Source organism: Tenrec ecaudatus, chromosome 6 (assembly GCF_050624435.1).
Source record: "Tenrec ecaudatus isolate mTenEca1 chromosome 6, mTenEca1.hap1, whole genome shotgun sequence".
NCBI classification, from domain to species: domain Eukaryota; kingdom Metazoa; phylum Chordata; class Mammalia; order Afrosoricida; family Tenrecidae; genus Tenrec; species Tenrec ecaudatus.
In genome coordinates this window covers 118,646,728-118,670,382 of record NC_134535.1, presented here as the reverse complement: position 1 = coordinate 118,670,382, position 23,655 = coordinate 118,646,728, and the positions used below count along the sequence as shown (strand labels likewise).

General features: G+C 42.3%; 1 protein-coding gene across 1 annotated transcript in view; it reads right to left on the bottom strand.

Moving 5' to 3' along the window:
* GRIN2B (glutamate ionotropic receptor NMDA type subunit 2B) overlaps positions 1-23,655 on the bottom strand; it is a 370,685-nt gene that overhangs the window by 5,280 nt on the left and 341,750 nt on the right. The window contains exons 9-10 of the mRNA XM_075553089.1: positions 5,138-5,298; positions 2,891-3,078 (exon numbers count right to left, since the gene is read on the bottom strand). Coding sequence (XP_075409204.1) covers positions 2,891-3,078; positions 5,138-5,298 — 349 coding nt within the window. The remainder of the gene's footprint in view (positions 1-2,890; positions 3,079-5,137; positions 5,299-23,655) is intronic.

The following is a 23,655-nucleotide window of genomic DNA, read 5'->3' as shown; positions in this document are numbered from 1 at the left end:
AACAATACCAGACAGAAGAAGAATCTAAAAGGTCAGTGTAAGATTGCTGAGGGCTTACATGGAGCTTAAGTATCAGACTAAGCACTTTGTACTTTGTTCTACAGATAGTGGAGGGTAACATGATGAGACAAGTGACTCAGAAGACTACTCTGAAAATTGTGCACAGCAAACTGGGGTCATGAAGGAGGAGACTACAGACAGACGGCAGGTTTGGGGATGTCCTGCCCTTTGTGTGTCTACAAGGGTGTGGAAAAAGAAGTCTTGCCTGCGACTGGTGGAGGAATCCCTGTCCATTACTGGGATGCTGCTCTTCCTTAATGAGTTAACCACAACTTCCTAAGACTTTATAGGAGCTCTGGCTTTCGTTTCAACCCCTGGAGATAGTGAGCTATGAGTGAGACACAGGAGGAGAAGTGACCAAGGGCATCCCAGTGGAACCAAGACTTGGCTCTGTTCGTATTTAACCCTGAAGGCAGGAGGACTAGATAGATAGACGTAGGGGCTGCCACAGAGACGGTTGGTTTTTATTTCAAAAGAGAACTGGGGGGTGGGGGGTGGTAGGGATAGGCGAGAAAGAAAAAAGAGAGAAGAGGGAGGGGAAAAGGAGGAGGGAAAGGAAGGCTGTAGGAAGTTAGGTTATCTGAGGGTCATAAGTTATATTGCTCTCCTGTTGAAAATACAAATGGTAAGAGCAAAGGGCAGTGAGCTTGGATTAAAAACCAAACCCCCATATTCAAATACACCCTCTTTTAGCACTGCTTCAAGAAAGTACTGATTCATTAAATCTCTAATGCAGTTTCAATCATCTTTATTCACTTCACTGGAGTCTAGGAATTACAAAGGCAAGAAACCACTTGATTGATCTAGAATCCATCTAATGCCTGACAAGCAAAATTCTGAAAATCCCATGAAGAAAAATTGCCTTTTCTAATAGATTCTGGTTTGGGTAAGAATTTGAACCTTTTTTGTATCATCTGACCAGTGTCTTAGCAAGCTTAGCAAACCGTTCCTACTGTTACTTCTCCTACTAATCAAAAACACCACCACCCAGTGCCATTGAGTCGATTCCAACTCATTTAGGCCCCAGAGTCTTTCCAAGGTTGCAAATCTTTCCAGGAATAGATAGCATCATCTTTCTTCTGCAGAGCCGATGGGGTTTGAACCACTGACCTTGTGGTTAGCAGTCCAGGGTTTACCTGACCATACCACCAGGGCTCCATCTAATAGATAAAGGCTCTGTTGTTTCTTTCAAATAGGTACTGTATTAAAATTACAGAGTCTCTCTCTCTCTCTCTCTCTCTCTCTCTCTCTCTCTCTCTCTCCCTCTTTCTCTCTCACTGAAATGGCTAATGGCTTGTTAACACTGCAGCTACAAATCCTTCTTCTTTCCAATGTTAATCAAATCACTTCTTAGCAATTTCCTTGATGAGACTATGATTTTCCTAACTAGTAACGCAGCCAACTTCACCCAAAGACTGAAAATCCAGTTGGGTTCCTCTGCTTCTTATCTCATTCCTAAAAGCAACGATTCTGCAGAAATAAATTAGAGAACCACTTGGCTGATGACCTTTGGGGCCAAGTGGATCAGGCAGCTCATCATCCCTAACTGGATTAGTTTCTGTGAGGCCAACAGGAGGAGTGAGTACTGTGGACAATGAACTTAAGTGGGAGGCAGAAGAAAAATATATTGAAAGAAGAGGTGCCACTTTCTCAGAGCAATATGGCTATCTAGCCTGCTGCTAGAGTGACACTAAGAAGGAAGGAAGGAAGGAAGGAAGGAAGGAAGGAAGGAAGGAAGGAAGGAAGGAAGGAAGAAGGGAGGGAGGGAGGTAGGGAGGGAGGGAGGGAGGGAAAGGAATCAAAAAAGAAAACCACACACAACAAAAACAGTTGACCTTGAGTTGATTCCAACTCTTGGTGACCCTGTGTATGTCAGATACAATTGTGCTCTATAGGGGTTTCAATGGCTGTTCGTTTGGGATTTGATCCCAGGCCTTTGTTCTGAAGAACCTCTGGATGGACTACAAATCCTTCCATTGGGAGCTGAGCACTGGTTTGCACCACTAAGAGACTCTTAAGTGTCCTTGCTGTTCAGTCAATCCTGACTTGTGGCAGCCCAATATGGGAGAGGGTAACATGAGCACCAAATGGATTTCTTGGCTTTAATCATTATGGAAGCAGATTGTCAAGCCCTTCTTCCATGACACTGCTGGTTTGATCTGCCAACCTTTGGGTTATTAGCTGAGCCCAAACTGCTTGTACTACCCAGGGACCTTGTGTGACACAGGTGAGTGCATTTCAGCACCTCCTATTCTGCCTCTATCCACTGCAGCCGAAAGAACAAGATGGGAGTGGGGAAAGAATGAGTAAATGGCCACAAATTGATTTTTTTGCCTTTTCTCTGGATACACAAGGAGTGAGGACCGTTCCACAATTCCATCCACTGTTGAAACTACATGTGCGATGACTGCTCTGATCATCTGACGCCAGCCTCTCCTACTTTGTTTTTATCATAGCAGCAATTCCCCAAGATAACTCCTTGGCCAACTCCTGTAAACCCAGCCCCCATCTGCCCCCAAATCTCATAATGTACTGTCTACAAGTGCTAGGGCTAAAGAGATGGAGAAGGGTTGATGGTTTGGACCAGTGGTTCTCAACCTGTGGGTCGCGACCCCTTTAGGAGTCGAACGACCCTTTGACAGGGGTTGCCTGATTCATAACAGCAGCAAAATTACAGTTATGAAGTAGCAACACAAATAATTTTATGATTGGGGGTTCACCACAACATGAACTATATTAAAGGGTTGTGGCATTAGGAAGGTTGAGAACCACTGTTTTGGACAGACTCTCTATAAAGACTAAATAGGTACTTTCTCTGTCTTGAACTCACCATCACCAAAGAGCTGCAAGATAGCAAGGTCCACCTGGCGTTTCCACCCAGAATCCTTTTGGATGGCAATGCCATAGCCAGTGGAAGCAAAGACCTTCCCACTGCCAATGGTTACCAGCTTGCAGCCTTCATCTCGGCCTGCCATGTAGTTCAACACTGCTGCGTCGTAGATGAAAGCATCCAGTTTCCTGTGCGAGAGAGAAGCCCATGAGCAAACTCTAACAGGAATTTCAGTAACAACTACCTGTGCTACTGTGTTTATATGAAGCCATAGGGTTCTGGCCATCCATGGCAGAAGAAAAGGGCCTCGGTCTGAACTCTGCCAGAATCCGAAGCCTAAACCCTACGCTGTGCTTTATAGGATTGGAGGCTGAAGTGTAAGTTGGGCTTCAAGCCAACTCATAAACTGTGTCTGAAAAGGAGAAGGAGTAAAAAGAAATCAATAAAAATAATAACAGAAATAATGAAAAGTAACCACCGCAAAGAAAACAACAAATATCATGGGTTAGACTTATATAATATTTTTCATTTCTCAGTTCATCACAGTCCAGAGTGGGGATATGTGCAGGTGTGTGAGTTTCAGTATATGTCCAATGCTATTTTTTTTGGTCAGAAACATGTCAGTATTCTGTTGTGGAGGACAAAGGTAGAGATGAGTGATGTGGTGGGAGAGGGGGAGCACAGGTTTGTGTTCAGAGCAAGTAAAACCAAGATCTTACATTCCTAAATGTCTAAGAGTCTCGTTTGAAATCATTTTTTTAATGCTGAAAGAATATGGGGGGGAAGGACTCATCCTGGATAACAGAGTAGGAAGGCTTGTAGTTCATATTTAAGACTAACATTTAACCACATCCAATGCACAGGAAGCAATCAGAGTCAGACAATCAGATGTCATGGAGACGAGAATGGATCTCCTTTATTTTTTAAGTTCCTCCATTTATTTGTTTATCTATTTATCTATCTATCTATTTATTTATTTAATTTCTTGAGATGAAACGGACACAGCATAAAACTAACCATTTTCAAATGAACAACTTAGTGGTATTTCGTGAATCCACCATATTGTACAATGACCACCTCTTAATCTAGTCCCTTGTTGAGAAAGAACCAGCCCTTTCCTGGCATAGGCAGACATCCAACCTTTTCCAAAAGGTTATGAGTGCCCTATGGAAAACAGGCACACCAGAAAGCCACCACGCTGACATGCTTGAGCACTGTGGGTGTTTCAAGGAGCAGAGAAATCCAAAGTGGTCCTAAGTCCAAGCTCCCATGTGGAAATGTGTTGTGTCTTTATGAGAAGGTTGAGTCTGTGAGGGTTTCAGGGAATGCTGCATGGAGGAGATTCATCCACACCCGAGATCCAGGGACATGAGAAGAGGTGCCATTGCTGTTAGTTGTCACATAATAAAGGAAACCAGCTGCAACATCGGTTCCCAAACGTATTTGGTCTCCCACCCCTTTCTCAATAAAAAATTTTAAAAAATTCCTCAACACTCCCCTGACAATTAAAAAATTGTGTACTAGGTGCTATAATCCACGATAAAGTATACATTTCCGTTTTGGCAGCTCCCTCTGGATTGTTTCAGCACCCACCCACCCCTCCCAGGAGGCAGTATTACTCATTTGAGGAACACTGAGCTTCAAGATCCCCAAATCTCAACACTCATGATTATTTCTTTTTCCACAGATGTTGCTTCTGGACATCAAGTGAATAAAGGGCCATGGTGACTGGGCGATCCAAGACAACACATTCACAGTTCATGAACTCCTTCTAATGAGCAAATACCCTCAGGCGTATGGGGCTGGAACCATGCAAACTCTAGCTGTCTACAAAGCAACCTGTTCTTGAATGTCCGCAAACGGTCACTCCTTTCTTCTTTTATTTCTCCCTCATGCAGAAGATGCCCAAATCACTTCATTTCTTACTGACCAGGTCTTTATTTTATACTTAATGCATGAACCTTACTCTTGACTCATTCCTTCTCCCTTTATATACCCCTTCATTGCAATTTCCTGCTTACATTCATGCAAGTCGAAGATCACTTATAACAATACATAGGCATAAACCACTGTGTCCTGGCTTGAAGGATACGTCCAAATTAACCTGGAAATTCTCCAAGAGCCAATGAAACCTTCTTTCACTTTGTGTGGCACTGCGCATGGAACACCGCTAGAGCTAGCTGATTCAGGATGTGTTCACGAAGGACAGGACACATATCAAAGGCTGAGCTGGGAAGCAGTACTTACCCTGTTTTCAGGGAGAGCAACGCGTCATCAACACCCCTCTGGTTGAACTTCCCCATGTACGCATGCATTTCTGCGTAGTTGTTGCGGATATTCCTCTCGGTGCTGCCATTGGGCACGGTCCCAAAGCGGAACGGGGGCGAGAAGTCATTGGGTCTCTGGAACTAGAGAAAGAAAACAAATGCTTCAGAATATGTGCAGAGACAGGTGGGGGGCATCGATGGATTTAGAATGGAAAGCACCCCGCTGCAATTCACCAAATACACGATCCCTCCCGCAGGGGCAGCAATTGCTATCGGAAAGCAGACTTCAATTAAACTCAACTTCATCTGTATTTTCGTGAGCTTTCTTTTTGCCCCAGCCCTGGTTTTAATTCCTAGCCTGTGTGTTCCTTTGTATGCACACGGCACCATGGTGATGGACCAAGAAAAACTGCTGTAAACTTGACAGTGTTGAACCAGTCAGCTTTATTGCTGAAAATTACACAAAATCTGTTTCTAGGTCCCCTAAATTCAGGGCACAAATTCATTGTCCTTGAAAGGTTAAGGTCAGAGGTCCTTAGATATGTAAGTTATGTTATACTATGGCATATCGTTTAGGTATCAAATATATGTTTTGCCGGGATATTTTCTCTTGGCATTGAACTCAAATTAATTTTACATAATCTGTTAATAGATTGTAAAATTAGATTTAATTCTAAGTATGCTCCTTCCCTGGCTTAATAACTGTGAGTGGATCGCCAGTGCTTATCACAATAAATAAAAGTCTCTTGAATTTTTACCCCTGTGGCACCAACTTTATTTCTGGCCATTGCACCGCACGGAGTATGCCTGTGTGTTGTTTCCTGAGCACGTAATTTTGTTGTTCTTTCTAGATTCATATAGTCTGTCAACTCTTGCCCTTTAAAAAAGATAGTAAAATAAATTTCTCGGGGAAACCCATGAGTTCACTCTTTCATCACACCTACCCTAGAGTGACCCATCCGTTCTTGGTTATATTGGTTTAGAGCATCTTAATGCACACCTATAAATTCAAATGCTCTGTGAGTGTCTTGCCTAAGTTACGAGAACTAGTCTCTGATGTGGTCATTATGTATTTAATTGTAGAACTTAAAACCAGCACTGCCACTTAGCTTAACGTGACCTTGAGCTAATAATATAAACTCTCGGCATCATTTTCTCATTTGCAAGAAGATGATAAAATCTAGTTTTCAAGATGGTTGTGAAGATGAGAGGAGCTGATGCATAAGAGGGCTAGGCATAGCATCTGGCACACAGTAAATGTTCAATAAATCTGCTCAAATTATTTTTAATCTCTGTCCATCTTCTGCATTTCCTGGTAAACTTCCTGATCTGAGAGCTTCTCATTCTGTCAGTGGTTAGAGGGAATAGGACGAGAGTAGTTCTGGTGGGCCTTTGCATAAAGAGAGATACTGTAGGCAGTGAACGCCCTCTTGGTTTTATTACGATACTATTTGCTTTTGGAAATATATTTGAAAACCTTCCCTTTAACTCAAGAGTCCTCTGGACCTTTGGAGTGATTTGGGCTTAGGACTGTTCTCCTTCCTTGACTTGAGGAGTCTTAGGGATGTTTAGAGTTAGAGATTTCATGACTCACATGTCCCCAGACTCATTAGGGTAAGAGTCCTCTTGTAAGTGAAAATAGTTAGCAGGGTGGATTAGGCAATCTGTGACTCAAGACTGCAACTCCCTGACGGAAAGAGCTCCCCCGTTAATGTACCACAGAGTGGTGGGGGTTTGTTTTGCTTTGTTTCCATTGAGAATTACTGTTTATTTTTTAGAGGGGCTATGATTTTTAATTAAATACATTATTCCGGTCAAATAATTTTAGAACTGATCGGGCCATTTAGGGCTAACAGTTCCATGTCTCTCACATTATAAAGGGGAACAATGTAGCTCAAAGAGAGTAAAGCATTTGCTCAAAGCCACACAGTGGCAATGATTAGGAATCAATTTGTCTAATTACCAAGTATTCCTTGTTGTCCCCAGCAAATAGCAATGTAAAAATTAAAAGGGGATAAGTTTATTGGAAGATTGTATGTATGTGCAAGGTAACATCCAGGTTTTGTAGGTCACTCACTATATTGAATAAATTATATAACTGGAAGTATAGGGAATGGAATGTCTTGATAAGAGGGTTATCCTTTCTCTTTTTTTAAAATCATTTTATTGGTGGCTCGTACAATTCTTATCACAATCAATACATCCATCCATTGTGTCAAGAACATATGTACATTTGTTGCCATCATCATTCTCAAAACATTTGCCTTCTACTTGAGCCCTTAATATCCGCTGCTCATTTTCCCTCTCCCTCCCCACTCCCCCCTACCTCAAGAACCCTTTATCATTCATAAATTATCATTATTTTGTCATATGTGACACTGTCCGACATCACCCCCAGCCTTCTCTGCTGCATATCCCCCAGGGAGGAGGCTATACCTAGATTCTTGTAATCAGTTGCCCCTTTCTAACCCACATTCTCTCCACCATCTAGGTATTGCCACTCTTACCGCTGGTCCTCAAGGAGTCATCTGTCTTGGATTCCCTGTGTTTCCAGTTGCTATCTGTGCCTATGTACAACCTCTGGTCTAGTGAGATTTGTAAGGTAGAATTGGGAACATGATAGTGGGGGGGGGGGAAGCATTTAAGAACTAGAGGAAAGTTATATGTTTCATCGTTGCTACCTTGCACCCTGACTGGCTCATCTCCTCCCCACAACCCTTCAGTAAGGGGGTGTCCGGTTGGCTACCAATGGGCTTTGAGTCTCCACTCCACTCACACACATTTACAATGATATGTTTTTTTGTTCCTTGATGCTTGATAGCTTCGACAGCTCATGGTCACACAAGCTGATGTGTTTCTTCCATGTGGGCTTTGTTGCTTCTGAACTAGATGGCTACTTGTTTATCTTCGAGTCTTTAAAACCCCAGATGCTATATCTTTTGATATCCGGGCAACATCAGCTTTCTTCACCACATTTGCTTATGCACACGTTTGTCTTCGGTGACTATATCAGGAAGGTGGTCACCCACTGATATGATTTTTAGTTCTTTGATGTCTGATAACTGGTCCTGTCTGCACCTTGTGTTCAGAGAGGCTGGTGTGCTTCTTCCATGTGGACTTTGCTGCTTCTCAGCTAGATGGCTGCTTGTTTATCTTCAAGCCTTTAATACCCCAGATGTTATATCTTTTGATAGCCAGGCACCATCAGCTTTCTTCACCACATTTTCTTATGCACACAGTTTTCTTCATCAATCGTGTCAGGAAAGTGTGCATCCTGGAATGCCAATTTAATAGAACAACGTGTTCTTGCATTGAGTAAGTGCTTGAGTGGAGGCCCAATGTCCATCTGCTGCCTTAATATCAAACCTATAAATATATGCACATAGATCTGTTTTCCCACACTCTTATATAAATATATTTACATATGTACATTCCAGTCTTTAGCTCTCTATAAATACCCTTTGTCACCTAGTTCTTTCCTCTATTTCCTTTTACTTTCCTCTTGTCCCACTATCATAATCAGCCTTCATTTGGGTTTCAGTAATTTCTCTCGGTTACCTTGCCCTTGCTGAATCCCTACCAGGACTCTCACACCCTCCTTGATACTGATTTTGGATCACTCATTGCTCCCCTGTCCCTGGGTTGGTCAGCACCACCTCCTTACCCCCACTTCCCCCTCCTGTGTCCCCCGGAACCATTGGTCCCGTTGTTTTCTCCTCCAGATTATTCATCCAGTCTATCTTATCTAGATAGATCTATAGCGATAATAATATGCACCAAACATCAAGTCATAGCAAGATAGGCGATAAGTGAGAACACAGTGATGACAACAAAAAAGGAAACCAATTACCCATAGAATAAATTAATTAAAAGAAAAAAATTTTTAAGAAGGAAAAACCTGTAAATAAATCAAGGTCTGATTTTTGATCTCTAGGCATGCCCTTCAGTCAGGTCCAATGGGGTACCATGCTTGGGCCCCAGAGTCTGTCCTTTGTACTCCCTCGGGGGCTCTAAGCTCTGCTCCCATGGTTGCTCTGTCACATGCTATTAGTGGTTTGCCTCGGTGTCACAGGGTCAGTCTGAGCCAGTCCCGACCCCAAGTCTCCAGTGTTGTCCCCCTTAGAGCCCTGGGCCATCAAGGGACGGCATGTTTCATAGTGGGATCAGCCATTAGGAGAACCATTTCTAAGAATTCATAATAACATTCTTAAGATAAATTAATTTACTAAATGATTGGGTGGGGCAGACCCTAAAGCTGACCAATATTTAGTTAAGTGTTTCTCCAAATTTCATCATGTGGTGTTGACTAAGAGTAGGTAAAAACACCTGACAGACAACAGAGTGCTATACAACCATTTTCAAATAGAACGCTTAAGCTGTTTGAGGAAAGATGTCTGTCAGATCAATTGTAGAGTAGATATCATGGTAGGAAGCAGTCCAACTAAATCCACGTCTTTCCATCAGCAATGCTCCATTTCGCTAGGACAATGACAACAAATGTTCTAAGACCCAAAATACTTGCTGAAATATCAATGAAAGCCATAATCATGTCCAATACAATTATAGTATATTATAATTATGCTCTTATTTTGAAAACTGGCAAACTGTGCAAGGCAGATGCAATAATTTTTTATTAACCTAATAGGATCTGATGTGTTGAGTGCCTCACTTCCTGATGAAGCTAGATTATAGATGGGCTCAACACTGGTTTGGCAGCATTCAATTTTAAATTATCTTTTGATTTTTGAACAATGTACAAAAACCATATCCCTGACTGAAAACTAAAGAACTGAGCATAACCAAGAAGACAGTGAAAGATAAGTACAAAGTTGGGAGACTATCTAACTTCAAGTCTTATTATAAAGTTAAAGTAAGGATAAAAGTATAGTATTAACACAATTATAGATAAATAATTGGAACAGGAGAGAGAAAACATATAATAGCACCATGCATAAATTTCAGAATGGCAATTCAATGAAGATAGGATAGTTTTTCCAACAAATGATGCTGAAACACTGTTCATGTGGGGAAAATACATACCATCTTTCATTCTACCACTCACAATATGCATGGAAATTACCTCAATAGACAACATATACCTCAATATAAAACCTAAAATTATAAATGGTCTGGAAGAAAACATAGAAAAAGATCTTTGTAACTTTGAACAGGACAAAGAGTACTTAGGTATGACAACAAAAAACACAATCCCCCAAAGAAAAAATAAACAAATTTGACCAAAATTATGAACTTCTTTTTAAAAGATATTGTTAAAATCATAAAAAGACAAGGCACTAAAAATATTTGGAAAACAAATCTATTTAATATAAAAGAGTCCTGCTGGAGTTGTCAGCTAAGCTTTGGACTGCTAACTACAAGGTTGGTGGTTCAAGCTCAGCAGCAACTCCTCAGGAGAAAGAGGAGGCTATTGACTCCCATTTAGCCTATAGCGAGTAACTATGGTTGGAATCAACTAGAGTAGTGGTTCTCAACCTTCCTAATGCCATGGCCCTTTAATACAGTCCCTCATGTGGTGGTGACACCCCAACCATAAAATTATTTTCATTGCTACTTCATTACTGTCATTTTGCTACTGTTATGAATTGGACAACCCCTGTGAAAGGGTCATTCGATCCCCAAAGGGGTCCCCACCCACAGGTTGAGAACAACTGAACTAGAGGGTAGTGGGTTTGTGTATAAACACTAAACGGTGGTATATGACACAGTAAGACTCTTACACAGTCAAAAAACTTTCCATAAAATATTAATCCCAGGTTCCAACCTAAACTGGAGAGACTAGGAAAGCCCACCCAGAGACAAGTCCTGGACACACCAGACAATTGGTATCTAAAGTTCAGCGCTCTTTCTGGCCAAAGGTGGCAACTGTGTGAATACGAGCTAACATTCACTGATCCCCGAGTTGCTCATCTGGAAGCATTATTTTAAGGTAGAAATCATTTAACACAATATGTGGCACATGGTGGATCTCAAAATTGGTATCTACATCTGTGGAGATGAAGTTCTAAGATATAAAACTGTCCTTTACCAAGCAATGTTTTCTAAGATGGAAAACTCTGGTTCTCAGGACTCTAATCCGTCCAAGAGGAGGGTGTTGTTTATATCTTCACAGGAGAGGGAGAGAGGGAACAGACTTCAACCTTGTTTACCAAGACGTGTGTGCAACATACTGGCAGGGAACAGCAATCTAATAGAGAGGTCCGTGTGGCCAGCCCCAATCCCAACCACATGGATGTGTCCCCCCCCCACCCCTCCCCACCCCAAAGAAGAATGCACTTCAGACCACAGCATTGAAGCTAGAGCTCAGGAAGAGGGGCACTTTTGATCACAGGAACCAACGAAGACGGAAGGAGAGAGAGTGAAACACATCAGGGCCCACCAAGCCCTGAGGATGATATTTCTACTCAGAGCAGAGAGTGCACAGAGAGGACCATAGGACAGGCCCTATCATGAGAGAAGATGTCCCTCACTGACCCATAGCACTATGGGGGACAACACTGGAGACACAGTGTGGAAATTGTGCCTGATCTGACCCCACCACACTGGGACAAAACCCTAAGGGTGTGCAACAGAACAGCAAAAGGAGCAGAGCAATGAAGTCCCCGGGGAATACCAAAAATAGACTTTGGGGCCAAGGCATGGCACACTATCAGACTGGACTGGAAAACACTCCTAAATGTCAACAAACAGATCTGGAACTATTTATAGGCTTTTCTTGTTTTTTGTCGTTGGTTTTTGTTCTTGTTTTGTTTACTTTTTGTGCTTATTATTGTCTCTGCATGTCTATCTAGATAAGATAGGTGGGACAAATAATCTGGAGGAGTAAACAATGGGACCAACGGTTCCAGGGGGGCATGGGAAAAGGGGAGGCAGGGAAAAGAAAGGGGTAACAAACCCAGGGACAAGGGGACAACAAGTGGTATAAAATTGATGACGAGGAGGGTGTAGGATACCTGGTGGGGCTCAATCAAGGGCAATGTAGCTGAGAGGAATTACTGAAACTGGAATGAAGGCCAAACATGATAGTGGGACAAGAGGAAGATAAAAGGAAATAGAAGAAAGGAACTAGGAGGCAAAGGTGACTTATAGAGGTTCAAATATAGGCATGTACATATGTAAATATAGTTATATAATGATAGGGATATAGGTCTATGTACATATATTTATATGTTAAGTATTAGGATAGCTGACAGACATTGGGCCTCTACTCAAGTAGTCCCTCAACCCAAGAACACTTTGTTCTAATAACCTGGCATTCTGTGATGTTCACCTTCCTGACACAATAGCTGAAGACAAAATGGGTACATAAGCAAATTTGGTGAAGAAACTGAAGGTGCCTGGCTATCAAAAGATATAGCATCTGGGGTCTTAAAGGCTTGAAGGTAAAGAAGTGCTCATCTAGCTGAGAAGCAACCAAGCCCACATGGATAAAGCACACCAGCCTGTGTGATCATGAGGTGGCGATGGGATCAGGTATCACGCACCAAAGACAGAACAAAAAAATCATATTGATGTGAATGAGGAGGAAGGTGGCGTGGAGACCCAAAGCCTATCTATAGACAATTGAACATCCCCTTACAGAAGGGTCACAAGGAAGAGATGTAATGCTTCCTTTCTCCCACTATCATGACCCCAATTCTACCTAACACATCCAGCTAGACCAGAGCATGTACACTGGTACAGATAAAAGCAGGAAACACAGAGAATACAGGACAGATAAACTCCTCAGAACTAATAATGAGAGTAGCAATACTAGAAGGGGAAGGGGAAGGTAGGGGGAGGAAGGGGGAACTACATATAACTCCTTCCCAGGGGAATGGACAACAGAAAAATGGGTGAAGGGAGATCTCTGTCTGTACAAGACATGAAAAAAATCAAAATTATCAAGGGTTTGGAGGGAGGGGAGGGGGAAAATGAGCTGATACCAAGGGCTCAAGTAGAAAGAAAATGTTTTGTAAATGATGATGGCAACAAACGTACAAATGTGCTTGACACATGGATGTATGTATGAATTGTGATAAGAGCTGTAAGAGGCCCTGATAAAATGATTCCAAAAAAAAAGATGAAGAAAAAGAAAACTCTTGTTCTCTAATTTGTCCTTTAAACGAGGCCAATCTAGGGGCATTCAAGGAGAGCAGATCGCCCTAGAATTAGCCAGAGTGGAAGCAGAAGTGAGCTTGCCTTTTATTTTGAGAAAAATCCCCTTTTGGTAAAACCTGTGAGTTTTAAATAAAACACAGATTTGGAAAACTCTCCTTGGAATTTGAACTTCACTAAAATTCATGTCCACAGAGAAGTATATGTTGAGAGAAGCCTGTGCGGAAGAAGGAAAAAGTAATTTTCCAAATCCCTTGGTGCTTCAAATAAATGTCCCTGTAATAAAACTTACCCCAAATGGTAAGACTTTATATGACACTTGGTTAACCTGAGGCAAAGCTCTCTGGGGGGCTTTGTGAAGGAATAAAATTTAGCCGGGAAACCTGGTGGTGCAGTAGGTTACATATTGGACTACTCACTGAAAGGTTGGCATTTCGATCATACCCTCTGCTTCTTGGCATAAAGATGAGGCAGTCCATTTCTGTACAGACTGAAAGCCTATGGAGCAGTTCTGCTTTATCCCATGAGTTAGAATCAAATCAGTGACAGTGTGCTTTACATTTTAGCATCGTCCAAGACCAGACTATCTAAAAATCCATAGCACGGGGAGGAACTCAAGAGATAATTTAAAGAAAATGAAGAAGAAAGAAAAAAGAAAACCACAATATGCCAAGGACACCCATGATAGGACTGAACATTGAACCTCATTCTGAAATAGAGACTTTTATGAAGCTATCCTTTTCAATTAAAATTGTCGGTGATTTCCTTCTACTTAAATCAAAAACAATGCCCAGAGAAGCAACAAATATGATGTAAAAGATGTCTTTTAAATTTTAAAAGCAAATATGTTACTTTGATGACTTAATGCGCTTACCCTAAATCATGATCTTTTCCTTGTTTTCTGTGCACGCAAAAACAGAGCAATGAAGAATGACTGATGCAGATGAATTGTAAAATTGACAAAGAACAATCCTGAGAATATTCCTTAGAATCAGTGATGTCTAGACTATGGCTTGCTTACGTTGGCGACGCCATCAGGAAAGACCAATTGCTGGAGAAGACCAACTGCTCATTTCAGATGAACAATTTTGTATCCAGCAGTTTAAGCTACGTATCAACACCCCACAATCCACATTTAAACCACTTGTCAACAGCCTACTCAACTCAAAGCCCTCATCTAATTCACACACACACACACACACACACAAAATTGATTGAAAAACCACCAAAAAATCCATAGACATATAGTCCTTTGCCATGTGATCAGAGAGCTATTAATACTGAATATTTTGATCAGCTATCCTATAAAAGAATTTTGATAAAAAAGAAAGAATTTCAAAATCTGAAGGAATTCTGACTTTCTGGACTCACAAAGGCTCTAGCTGCACTTCCAAAACTATTGCCCCAAGATGAGCTTTAAATTTTTAACCAAAAATATTCCCATAAGTCTTCTTTGTTGTTGTTTTTTGGGGTTTTTTTTACATTTTATTAGGAGCTCATACAACTCTTATCACAATCCATACATATACATATATCAATTTAAAACCAAATGATAATTTGGCTGACATGGTAGAGAATGTCTGTCTCCTGTACTATGCTCTTTTAAGATCTATCTATATGAGACTCTATTGACCACAGCAACTGGAAAGTGTGCTTGGGAAACGTAGGGAACCGTGAGTTAGAAAAGAAAAGGTAGAATCATCTCACAACTCAAAAAAATATTATGTCATGGAATTGTACACGAAGAGACTTGAATTTATAAAAATATAATTTCTGGGTTCTTTTTAAACAGCAGAAGCAGCAACATTAACAACAGAAACATAAAATTATTTTTTTTAAGTCTTAAAAGAAAACTCAAGTTTGATCCAGTACATGGTCAGTGAAATCGAAGGAAGTCGTCAGGAGACGGAATAACACACAGCCCACAAAGGACTCCAACATATTGATGGCCTTGAAGATGATGCAGGACTGAGCAGTGCGCTGGTCTTCATAATATTGCCTCAAGTTGAGGTCAACTTAAGAAAAACTAATAATTACTCAATATTGGACCTCTTACAGAGCTTCCTCAAACTTGGAATATTTTTCTGGCAGTCACCCAGATTGAGGTGATAAAATCCCTGCTTTTAAGAGACAAATAAAAGCATATAAGGAATTGAACCGTAAAAATCAGTATCGTTTCACAGGTAAGAAAATCCAAGAAGTCCAGTAAGTTGTTTGAGGTCACTTTGAGTAGGCAGATGAACTGAGTTTTATTTCCTGAGTGTAGAATCTTCCTACTGCTGGTCCTGTATCTAGAACAGAGGCCCATTCCTGTTTGCTAAGAGTGAAATAACACCCTCTAAACTACAGCTGGCCAGTAAGGGCGCCCTTCCTTTTCAGGCATAGCAAATACTAACTGAAGCTCTCCCTCTGTATTCAACTTAAGGCATCCAGCAATTACTGTAAGCATGCCCTTACACAAGGGCAAAGCAATCTGAGAATGTTCAGAGAAACACAATCTCACTCGATCCTACTGGAGAGTGGCGGACAGTCCGAATTTAGTTCTTTGAGCGATGGGGATCACCTCAGGCTTCATATAATGGCCTCCAGGTGTAACAGTGTTCACAGACATGGGAGGAGAAAGGTACCCACGGCCGGAAGTGAGGCCACTTGCCCCACCCAAAGATGGTCAGATTGCTTCACCTGGGAACTGCGAGAGCTGCCCCTTTTCATGGGAGAGTTCCTCCTCTAGCCTGGGGCAGAAAAGAGGGGGTGAGGAGTTAAAGTCTGAAATGTAGAGGTCCATTTCATTTATTACACAAATAGATAAAAGTGCTGTTCTTATGTATCCAAACCCACTGTCATTGGGCAGGTGCCTACTCAAAGCAACCCTGTACAGGATTTCTGAGGCTATAAATCTTTAGAGGAATGAATAGTCTCATCATCCTCCTGAGGAGCAGTTGTGGGTTTGAACAGTTGACCTTGCAGTTATGGGTCCAATGCTTACCTAACAATGCTCCCAAGGTTCCTAGAATATAGAGTATTATTAGTTCATTAATAATAGGCATACTTATTCAAACTTATGTATGGGCATGTTCTAGGAATAACTCAAAGTCTCTCCTTTATCTGCAGTAATGAAAATGCCTCAATTGATTTGACAAAGCAGCTATTAGTGTACAGGACTGCATTAGGGGATTTCAGAGTATTAGGAAATGTGGAGGGAACGATGTGTTCAAGGAGTTTACATGTTAGAGCATCAGAAATGCAAGCATTCATTCAGGGTTGTTTTTCATATGCTCTTTCATTCGTATAGATATTATATTTCTTTGTATCTATATTATATTTCTTTGAACCTATTCCAGATTCTAGAGGGAAAGTAGAATAAGATCCTGTGCCTCCAAGAAGTTTGCATTGTAAAGGAGTCAGATAACAAGCCTGGTTATTTTTTAAAAATAAAAGCAAATTCTCTGCCACGTCTTCCAGTAATATGCAAGCTCCATACATTTCCGTCTTAATTCATGGCTGACTTTGGTGATCTGCTTGATACATAGACTATGACAGAAGTGACCTTCTGGGATTTCTGAGATGAGGAAATAAGGATTCTGGTGGCATAGTAGTTACTAGTTGGGCTATGATCCTCAAGGTTGGCAGTTCAAACCCACAAGCCATTCATCTGTTTCTTTAAACAGTCACAGTCTCTAGAACTCAAAGGAAAGGTCCTACCATGTGCTGTTGAGTTGCTATGAGTCAACATCTATTTGACAGCAGTGATTTGAGGTCATAGGAGTTGTAAGTTTATAGGTGAACCTCTAGGAGTCTTACCTTGAAGTAAGTCATCCACCAGGTGAGAAGTTCAGCAACCTTGACTACAGGTTTGAGAAAAACCTTGTCTATAGTCTCAGCTGAACCCAGATCTCTAGATAGTGTGCCAAGCATTGGGATAACACTGTCTTGGCTCCTCCACCTTAGCCCAATTGCCCACTACATACTGAGTAATCTCAGTTGATGCCATGGAAGAAGAAGAATCATCAGCTGAGCCATGCCCAAATATCTGACCCACAAAATAGTGCAATTCAACGGCTTTTACTTTCAAGCCACCGTTAGTGCAAAAACTGATTTCAAATAGTGAAAATGAAGTACAATGCTGAAATTGAAAGGCAAAATGAAGAGTGGTTTGGAAGAGTGGACACTGACTGTCTATCCTGAAAAGGACTTTGTATGGAGATGGCATTTGAATTGAGACCTGAATGGCGAGAAGGGGGCCGTTATGTGAAGGCCAGAGAAAAAGCGCATCAGGCCTCGGGAACAACTACTGCAAAGGGCCTCACAGAGGAATACGTCTGAGGGAGTGAGTCCTGGGGCAGAAATAGGGACCAGTGTGGCTAGAGATCGAAAGCAAGATCCCAAATGCTGTGGGAAAATTGTCCCCAAGCAGTGGCGGGAGCACAGAGGAAAGAACACCAACACTCAGAACTGAAGGACACCAGAAGGAGCCCATTGTTCCTAGAGAGAACAGTGAGGCATGGAACATGATAAAAACACAGGAAGGGAGAGCTCAGGCACACCAGGGGCCGCAGTAGCTTGTTATTATGGTGAGAGAGGTTGACAAGGCTGAAGAGAGAGAAGACCTCAGGACTCACAGGACTGAATTCTCTGCAGCACTCAGTAAAGAGCTCACTTTCTACCAAGTAAGGAACAGCAGAGCCTCTGTGGCCCCAAACCCATTTCCACCAAGTTGATTCCCACTCACTGTGGTCCTACAGGACAGAGCAGAAGGAGCCCACCGAGTTGCTAAGGCTGTCATCTGTACAGAGCAGACTGCCACGGGCTTCCCCCGTAGAGTGGCTTCTATGTTTGTATTCATGATCTTTCAGTTAGCAGCCAACTGTGCCACCGGGGCGCCAAGTGGTGCCACACTGAGTTTAAATCCCAGTGCGGCCACTTGATAGCTGTGTGACCTTGAGCAAGGCACTCAACTAAGCTGAGTCCTGGATTCCATCTCTGTGTTCTGTGTACCATCAGGTACCTAAGGAGGGAGGCAGCACCATCACATACCATCGCTACCTTCTAAAACAGGAAAAGGGTAAAGCCACAACTAGGGGAAATAGTAAAGTCCCAGGAAAGGAATGCCAGTGCTTCTTAGAGTCTAAAAGAGAAAGGTCGCAACCAGCTAAGGCTCCTTGGAGGAAGCAGGTTTCACGCGTGTGGTGAGGATGGGTTGCGTGTGGAAGTGCAGAGATGAGGAAGGGAGAGACCTCAAGGGTCCCAGGCAACCTCAGGCCTCACTTGAAAAGCCCCGCTGCTTTTAGACACCTCCTCTGGCAAGAACGGGTTTCCATCTTGAGAGCGAGGAAACAGATATCTGAGAAGGTGTGATGGCTTGGAGGCCAGGACACCAAGAGCAGATTTGTAAAAAACAAGACTAAACTAAATAAAATCTCCTGAATGTTTATGGCATCCAGGCTTTTGTCCTGACCGTGCTTTGGCCATGGGATCCGGATCAGGCTAGATAAGAATAGGCTATGGTGATGACCGTGTGCAAATGAAAGTGGTCCTACTGAAATAAAGAGAACAGAAGGATCCAACAGGACAGTTTTTGCAGAAACCCTGCAACAAAGACCCTATAGCATGCCATCTGAGTGAAATTATCATATGCAGAGCAGGGAGGGATGCTGAGCGACCTTGTGGGAGGGGCGTGTTGTCCTGTCTGTTTGCTGGGATGGGATCTTTCTGCCGGACTTGCGCAGGATCTGGGGGCTTTTGTCTTCAAAGCTTAACAATCCGACACATAAATATTCATTCCATTACTCCTGATTTTACATTTGAATCACAAAAAGAATCAATGCCCAAATGTCACTCAGCCCTCGCAGATACTCCAGAGGAAAAGTGGAAGGCTTAGGATGCGAAGCTCAGTTGGACCAGCGCGCTACTAATTCTGAGGGGGTGGTGAGCACGGGCATAGTCAGAAGACTGTGTTTTATTGTTGTTTGTGTGTGTGTGTGTGTGTGTGTGTGTGTGTGTGTGTTTTAACCTATCCAGCACCTTCCCAGTATCATGAGTAGCTCTGTCAGTGTCCTGCATTCTACGTCAGTATAATACAGTAAAATAAAAAATTTTTAAAGAGATTACTTTGGAGGGCACTGCCAATGATAATGATTCTGCTGAGTGCCAGGCTGAGTAATAGCAGGTAAAATTCCATTTCACAGCAAAGTGACAACGTTCCAAAACGAGAAAGATGGCATGGCATCCTACCACCTACTCTCCCTTCGCCCCCACTTGAAAACACAGGACAACCGATTGTTGCCCCTGGCTCTGACTGGCACAAGAGGGTAGAAGATGTTGCCATTATTGTTAAGCACCACCAAGCCAAGCTCTTCATGAACACTACATTCTGCAATGGGAGTGGGAAGAATCGATGCTTTTACTTTTCGTTATCAAGTATCCATCCATCGAAAGAACTATTGCTCAAGTTCATTCCAAGTAGATGACTGATTGAGGAGTACAGTGATGTAATGGAACCAAATTAGAAGAGACAGGTATATGATCAAAGTGCCATAATTAACTCCATTCTCTTCCTGGGCACCTGCAAGAATTTGATGCCATTTTGCCGTTGCCAGGAAAGGAGGTAGCATATGATAAGCACTTAAAAAAAGAATATGCCCATTTTTTCCCTCTTAGTATTAATATTATTAGTGCCATGGCTGCTTACAGTGGCAAATGCTGTTTGCATAAAAAGAAGTGTGAACTCTGATGTGGGAAGATTGGTAAGTTTGTCCTTTCCCTGCCTCCAGCCATGCCATAATTCCAGAGTGTGTGGGCACAATGCCCTCTGTGGAAAGAACCCCTTTGCCTCGGCAATCGAGTATAGAGCCCCCGTAGCGCTGGTTGGCACCAGAGGGCAGCAGATACAGTTCTTATTGCTAGGTGCCATCAAGTCAGTTCCTACTCAGAGTGAACATAGGTCCAACAGAGCAAAACACTGCCCATCCTGCACCATCCTTAACATTGTTCTTACGTTTAGGCCCATTGGGGCAGCCACTGTGTCCATCCATCTTGTCAAAGGTCTTCCTCTTATTCAAGGCCCCTCTACCTGATGGCCTTTTATAAGGGAGAGTCTCTTCTTCCTTGGAGACTGGTCTCTCCTGACAACGTGTCAACATCATAAAGTAGAGTGAATCGAATTCCTTCTCTTACTACCATTACTTTCTTACTTCTTATGTGTAAACATGAGTTTGCAGAAAATAGAGTCCCAGTTCCTCAGATGCCTGGAACCTAATTCATCGTCAGTTCTCCTCACAATGAATGTTTTACTTTGTCAACCAAACCAAACCCACTGCTCTTGAGTCAACTCCAACTCATAGTGACCATTTAGGTTACAGAGGAACCAGCCCGGGGCTTGCCATGGCTGTCCCTCTGAGCAGAGGCAGACTGCTGCATCTTCCTCCTACAGAGGGGCCGGTGGGTGCAAATCCCTAACCTGATGCTTAGCAGCCAAACTCGTAACCACCGTGCCATTAGGGCTCCTTTGCTATTGTAAATCAGGCATTTATTCTGCATTGTGTAAGATGTGGGCATATTTAACTTAGTGCATCCTTTCCTATGTCCTTCCTAAAATCAGATAATGGCATTCTACTGTATTGTAGGTTGGTTGATTGAGACTTGGTCTCTAGTAAAGCCGTGGAAATGGGTTTATGCCTGTGTTAACTTATACTGTCATAACCTGCACCCTGAAATCTTAGGTGTTTGACAAATCTTGTGACTTGTCATGTGACCTCATCATCTACACATGAAGTTCATGTGCATCATACATTGGTCACTGAGGGCTAAAATGAGGGCCTACAGGACAAAAGATACAACCCTTGCCTTTACAGTTTGTAAAATTATAATGACAATAATATGAGAGCAAAATTATGATAGCAACCTATGTACAAATATGCTTGATACAATTGATGTATATAATGTCATAAGAGCTGTAAGAGCCACCAATAAAATGATTTTAAAAGATAATATGAGAGCAGCAAACACTTCTATAGCACTTCCTATGTGCCAGAAGGTCTGTACATAGTAGTTCATTTAATGTTGCCATCAACCCTATGTGATAAGTCATGCTAGTGCCATTCACCAGACAAGGCAAGTCTTACAAGAAGTCAATCGTTTGACTATAGTCATATAGCTAGGACTACCAGAGCAGGTGCTTCACTCTTAAGCCTGCAATATATCACAAAGGTCTATGCTCATAGGACAGATACTTATGTGTGGCATAAAAGGATCCACAGAATAAATAAGTAGGTGACATTCTAAATGGGAGGTAAAAAAGTAGAGGCTATGGATGATTAGACAGAGCAGAGATCCTAGTGAGAGGCGAGAGTGGAGGAGGCTAGGGAGAGAAGAAAGCTAAAACTGACTCCCACAGACGGGTTGAGAGTTTACACAGGCAAAAAGCGAGGGAAGGGCAATCAGGACAAGAGGAAAGGGAAGAACAATAATGCAGAGGCACGTTAGTTCAATGTCCTAAGGGATGTGTGTCCATGTGCATGCAGAACATCAAGCTAGAGCAGAAGGGAGCCACGCAACAGAGCAGATGGCAGAGCTCGGCCGAGGAAAGGTGCAAGGTTCAGAGCACAGTACTTAGGCACAATGAAGTAGCCAGCACATGGCTTGAGGAATATATTGGCTAGAGACCAGAGTCCTTGAAATATTCTCAAGAAGATAGTGATGAAGGGAACAAATGAAAATCACCTTAAAATAGAAGCCTTGACAGAATCCAAGTCAGGCTACAGATGCAGAGAACCCAAGAAAGTAGCTGACAGAGTTGAACTCCCCCTACCACCTTATGCGCTCTTTCGGCCATTTCCCAGGATCCCCCTGACCTTCTCAAAGTTCCTAGGGCCTATAAGGCAAGCTCCTCTCTCACCCATGTCCATTGCTCCCTAACTTCAGGTCAGCATAAACAGTCTTTCCTGGCCATCCAATTTAGAATCGCAACCTCCCTGCTCAACACTGTCTCCCTCCTCCACTCTCCCCCATACCCATATTAATTAACACCTCCTTATATAGTATATAATTGCCTTCTTATTTATTTCTCCTCCTTCCACTAGAACACAAGTGAAAAAGCAAACATGTTTTTTGCTGCCATTTCAATCATTGCTGTGTTTCTACAGCCTAGAACAGTATCTGGTACTTAGTGGACCCTAAATGCGAATAAATGAATAACTAGAAGAATGAATAAACTGAGGAGCACAAATGTAGATCCATTTTAATATAAAAAAATCAAGGTGCCCTTCTTGCTGATTGATGCATTACCATGCAACACACCCTTGGACACGATTATGCCTCAGAGAGAGGGCTGATCTGGAATGTCTGGTGAACGAGGAGTTAATTTGTCCTCATGCCAGCTGAGGACATCATTTTTGGCATCTTTTTTGTATTTCCTTCAAAAGATATATCAAATCTGAGATCCCAAAAGAGCTTGTCAAATTTAGGACTTGACAATGCATACGAATATCCCTTTGGCACCAAAAATCTGACAGAGTTTGAGATGATTATGATAAGACGGAGATGAAGAGAAACAGAGCTGTGGGGACACAGGCATTTGTGTTTTATCTATAAGTCATCCTGTAAATGTCCAGCATCTCCTGGGGTGGCCTCGGTGATGCTATCTCAACCCACTCAAGGCAAAGGTGCCCAGAGAACTGCTATTACCACCCAGCGCTATATTTTGATACCACATCCATTATATATGCTTAAAAACCATGCAACCCTCTTCACATGTTAGCTATGTGTTATTGGCATGGGTGTAACATAGATGGGGAACTACAGTACACTCCCTTTCATGGACAGACTTGTGAGAGTACAAAAACTAGCTTTTAAGAATTTTTTTTCATAAGCTATAGATGCCTGCAGAGAGAAAGGGATTTTAAGGAAGATTTTAAGTCATGGATATAGGTGGACTCATTATACAAACTGTGTTTCTGGAGCTGCTCAAAAACCCCAAGCAGATCATACCCAGTTTGGGGAAAGCACTGAAAGTTACTACCAAGATTTTCACATGCAAGATATGAGAGTTGGGTTTTTTGTGCCAACATGGCTCCCATAGGAACATGTGGGCAGAGTTTAGCCTGTCAATCAGGTCACAGTTGATTGGAGGGCAACAGAGCTAAATGGCTAGCTGGAGGTAGACCACTCTCTCTGCTTCACCTTCCTGCTGGCAAGCCACTCAGAGACCTGCTGGAGAGCTGTCAGACTCCTGGAGATGCATCCACAACCATTGTATCCACAAGACTTTGTAACCAAGAGTCTGTGATCTTCCTGCCTTCTGCATCATTGCTTGTGGCTGCGTGAAGCTGAAGAGGGGTTTATAGACCAGAATCAGATTTATGGACTAGTATCAGACTTAAGGACTTA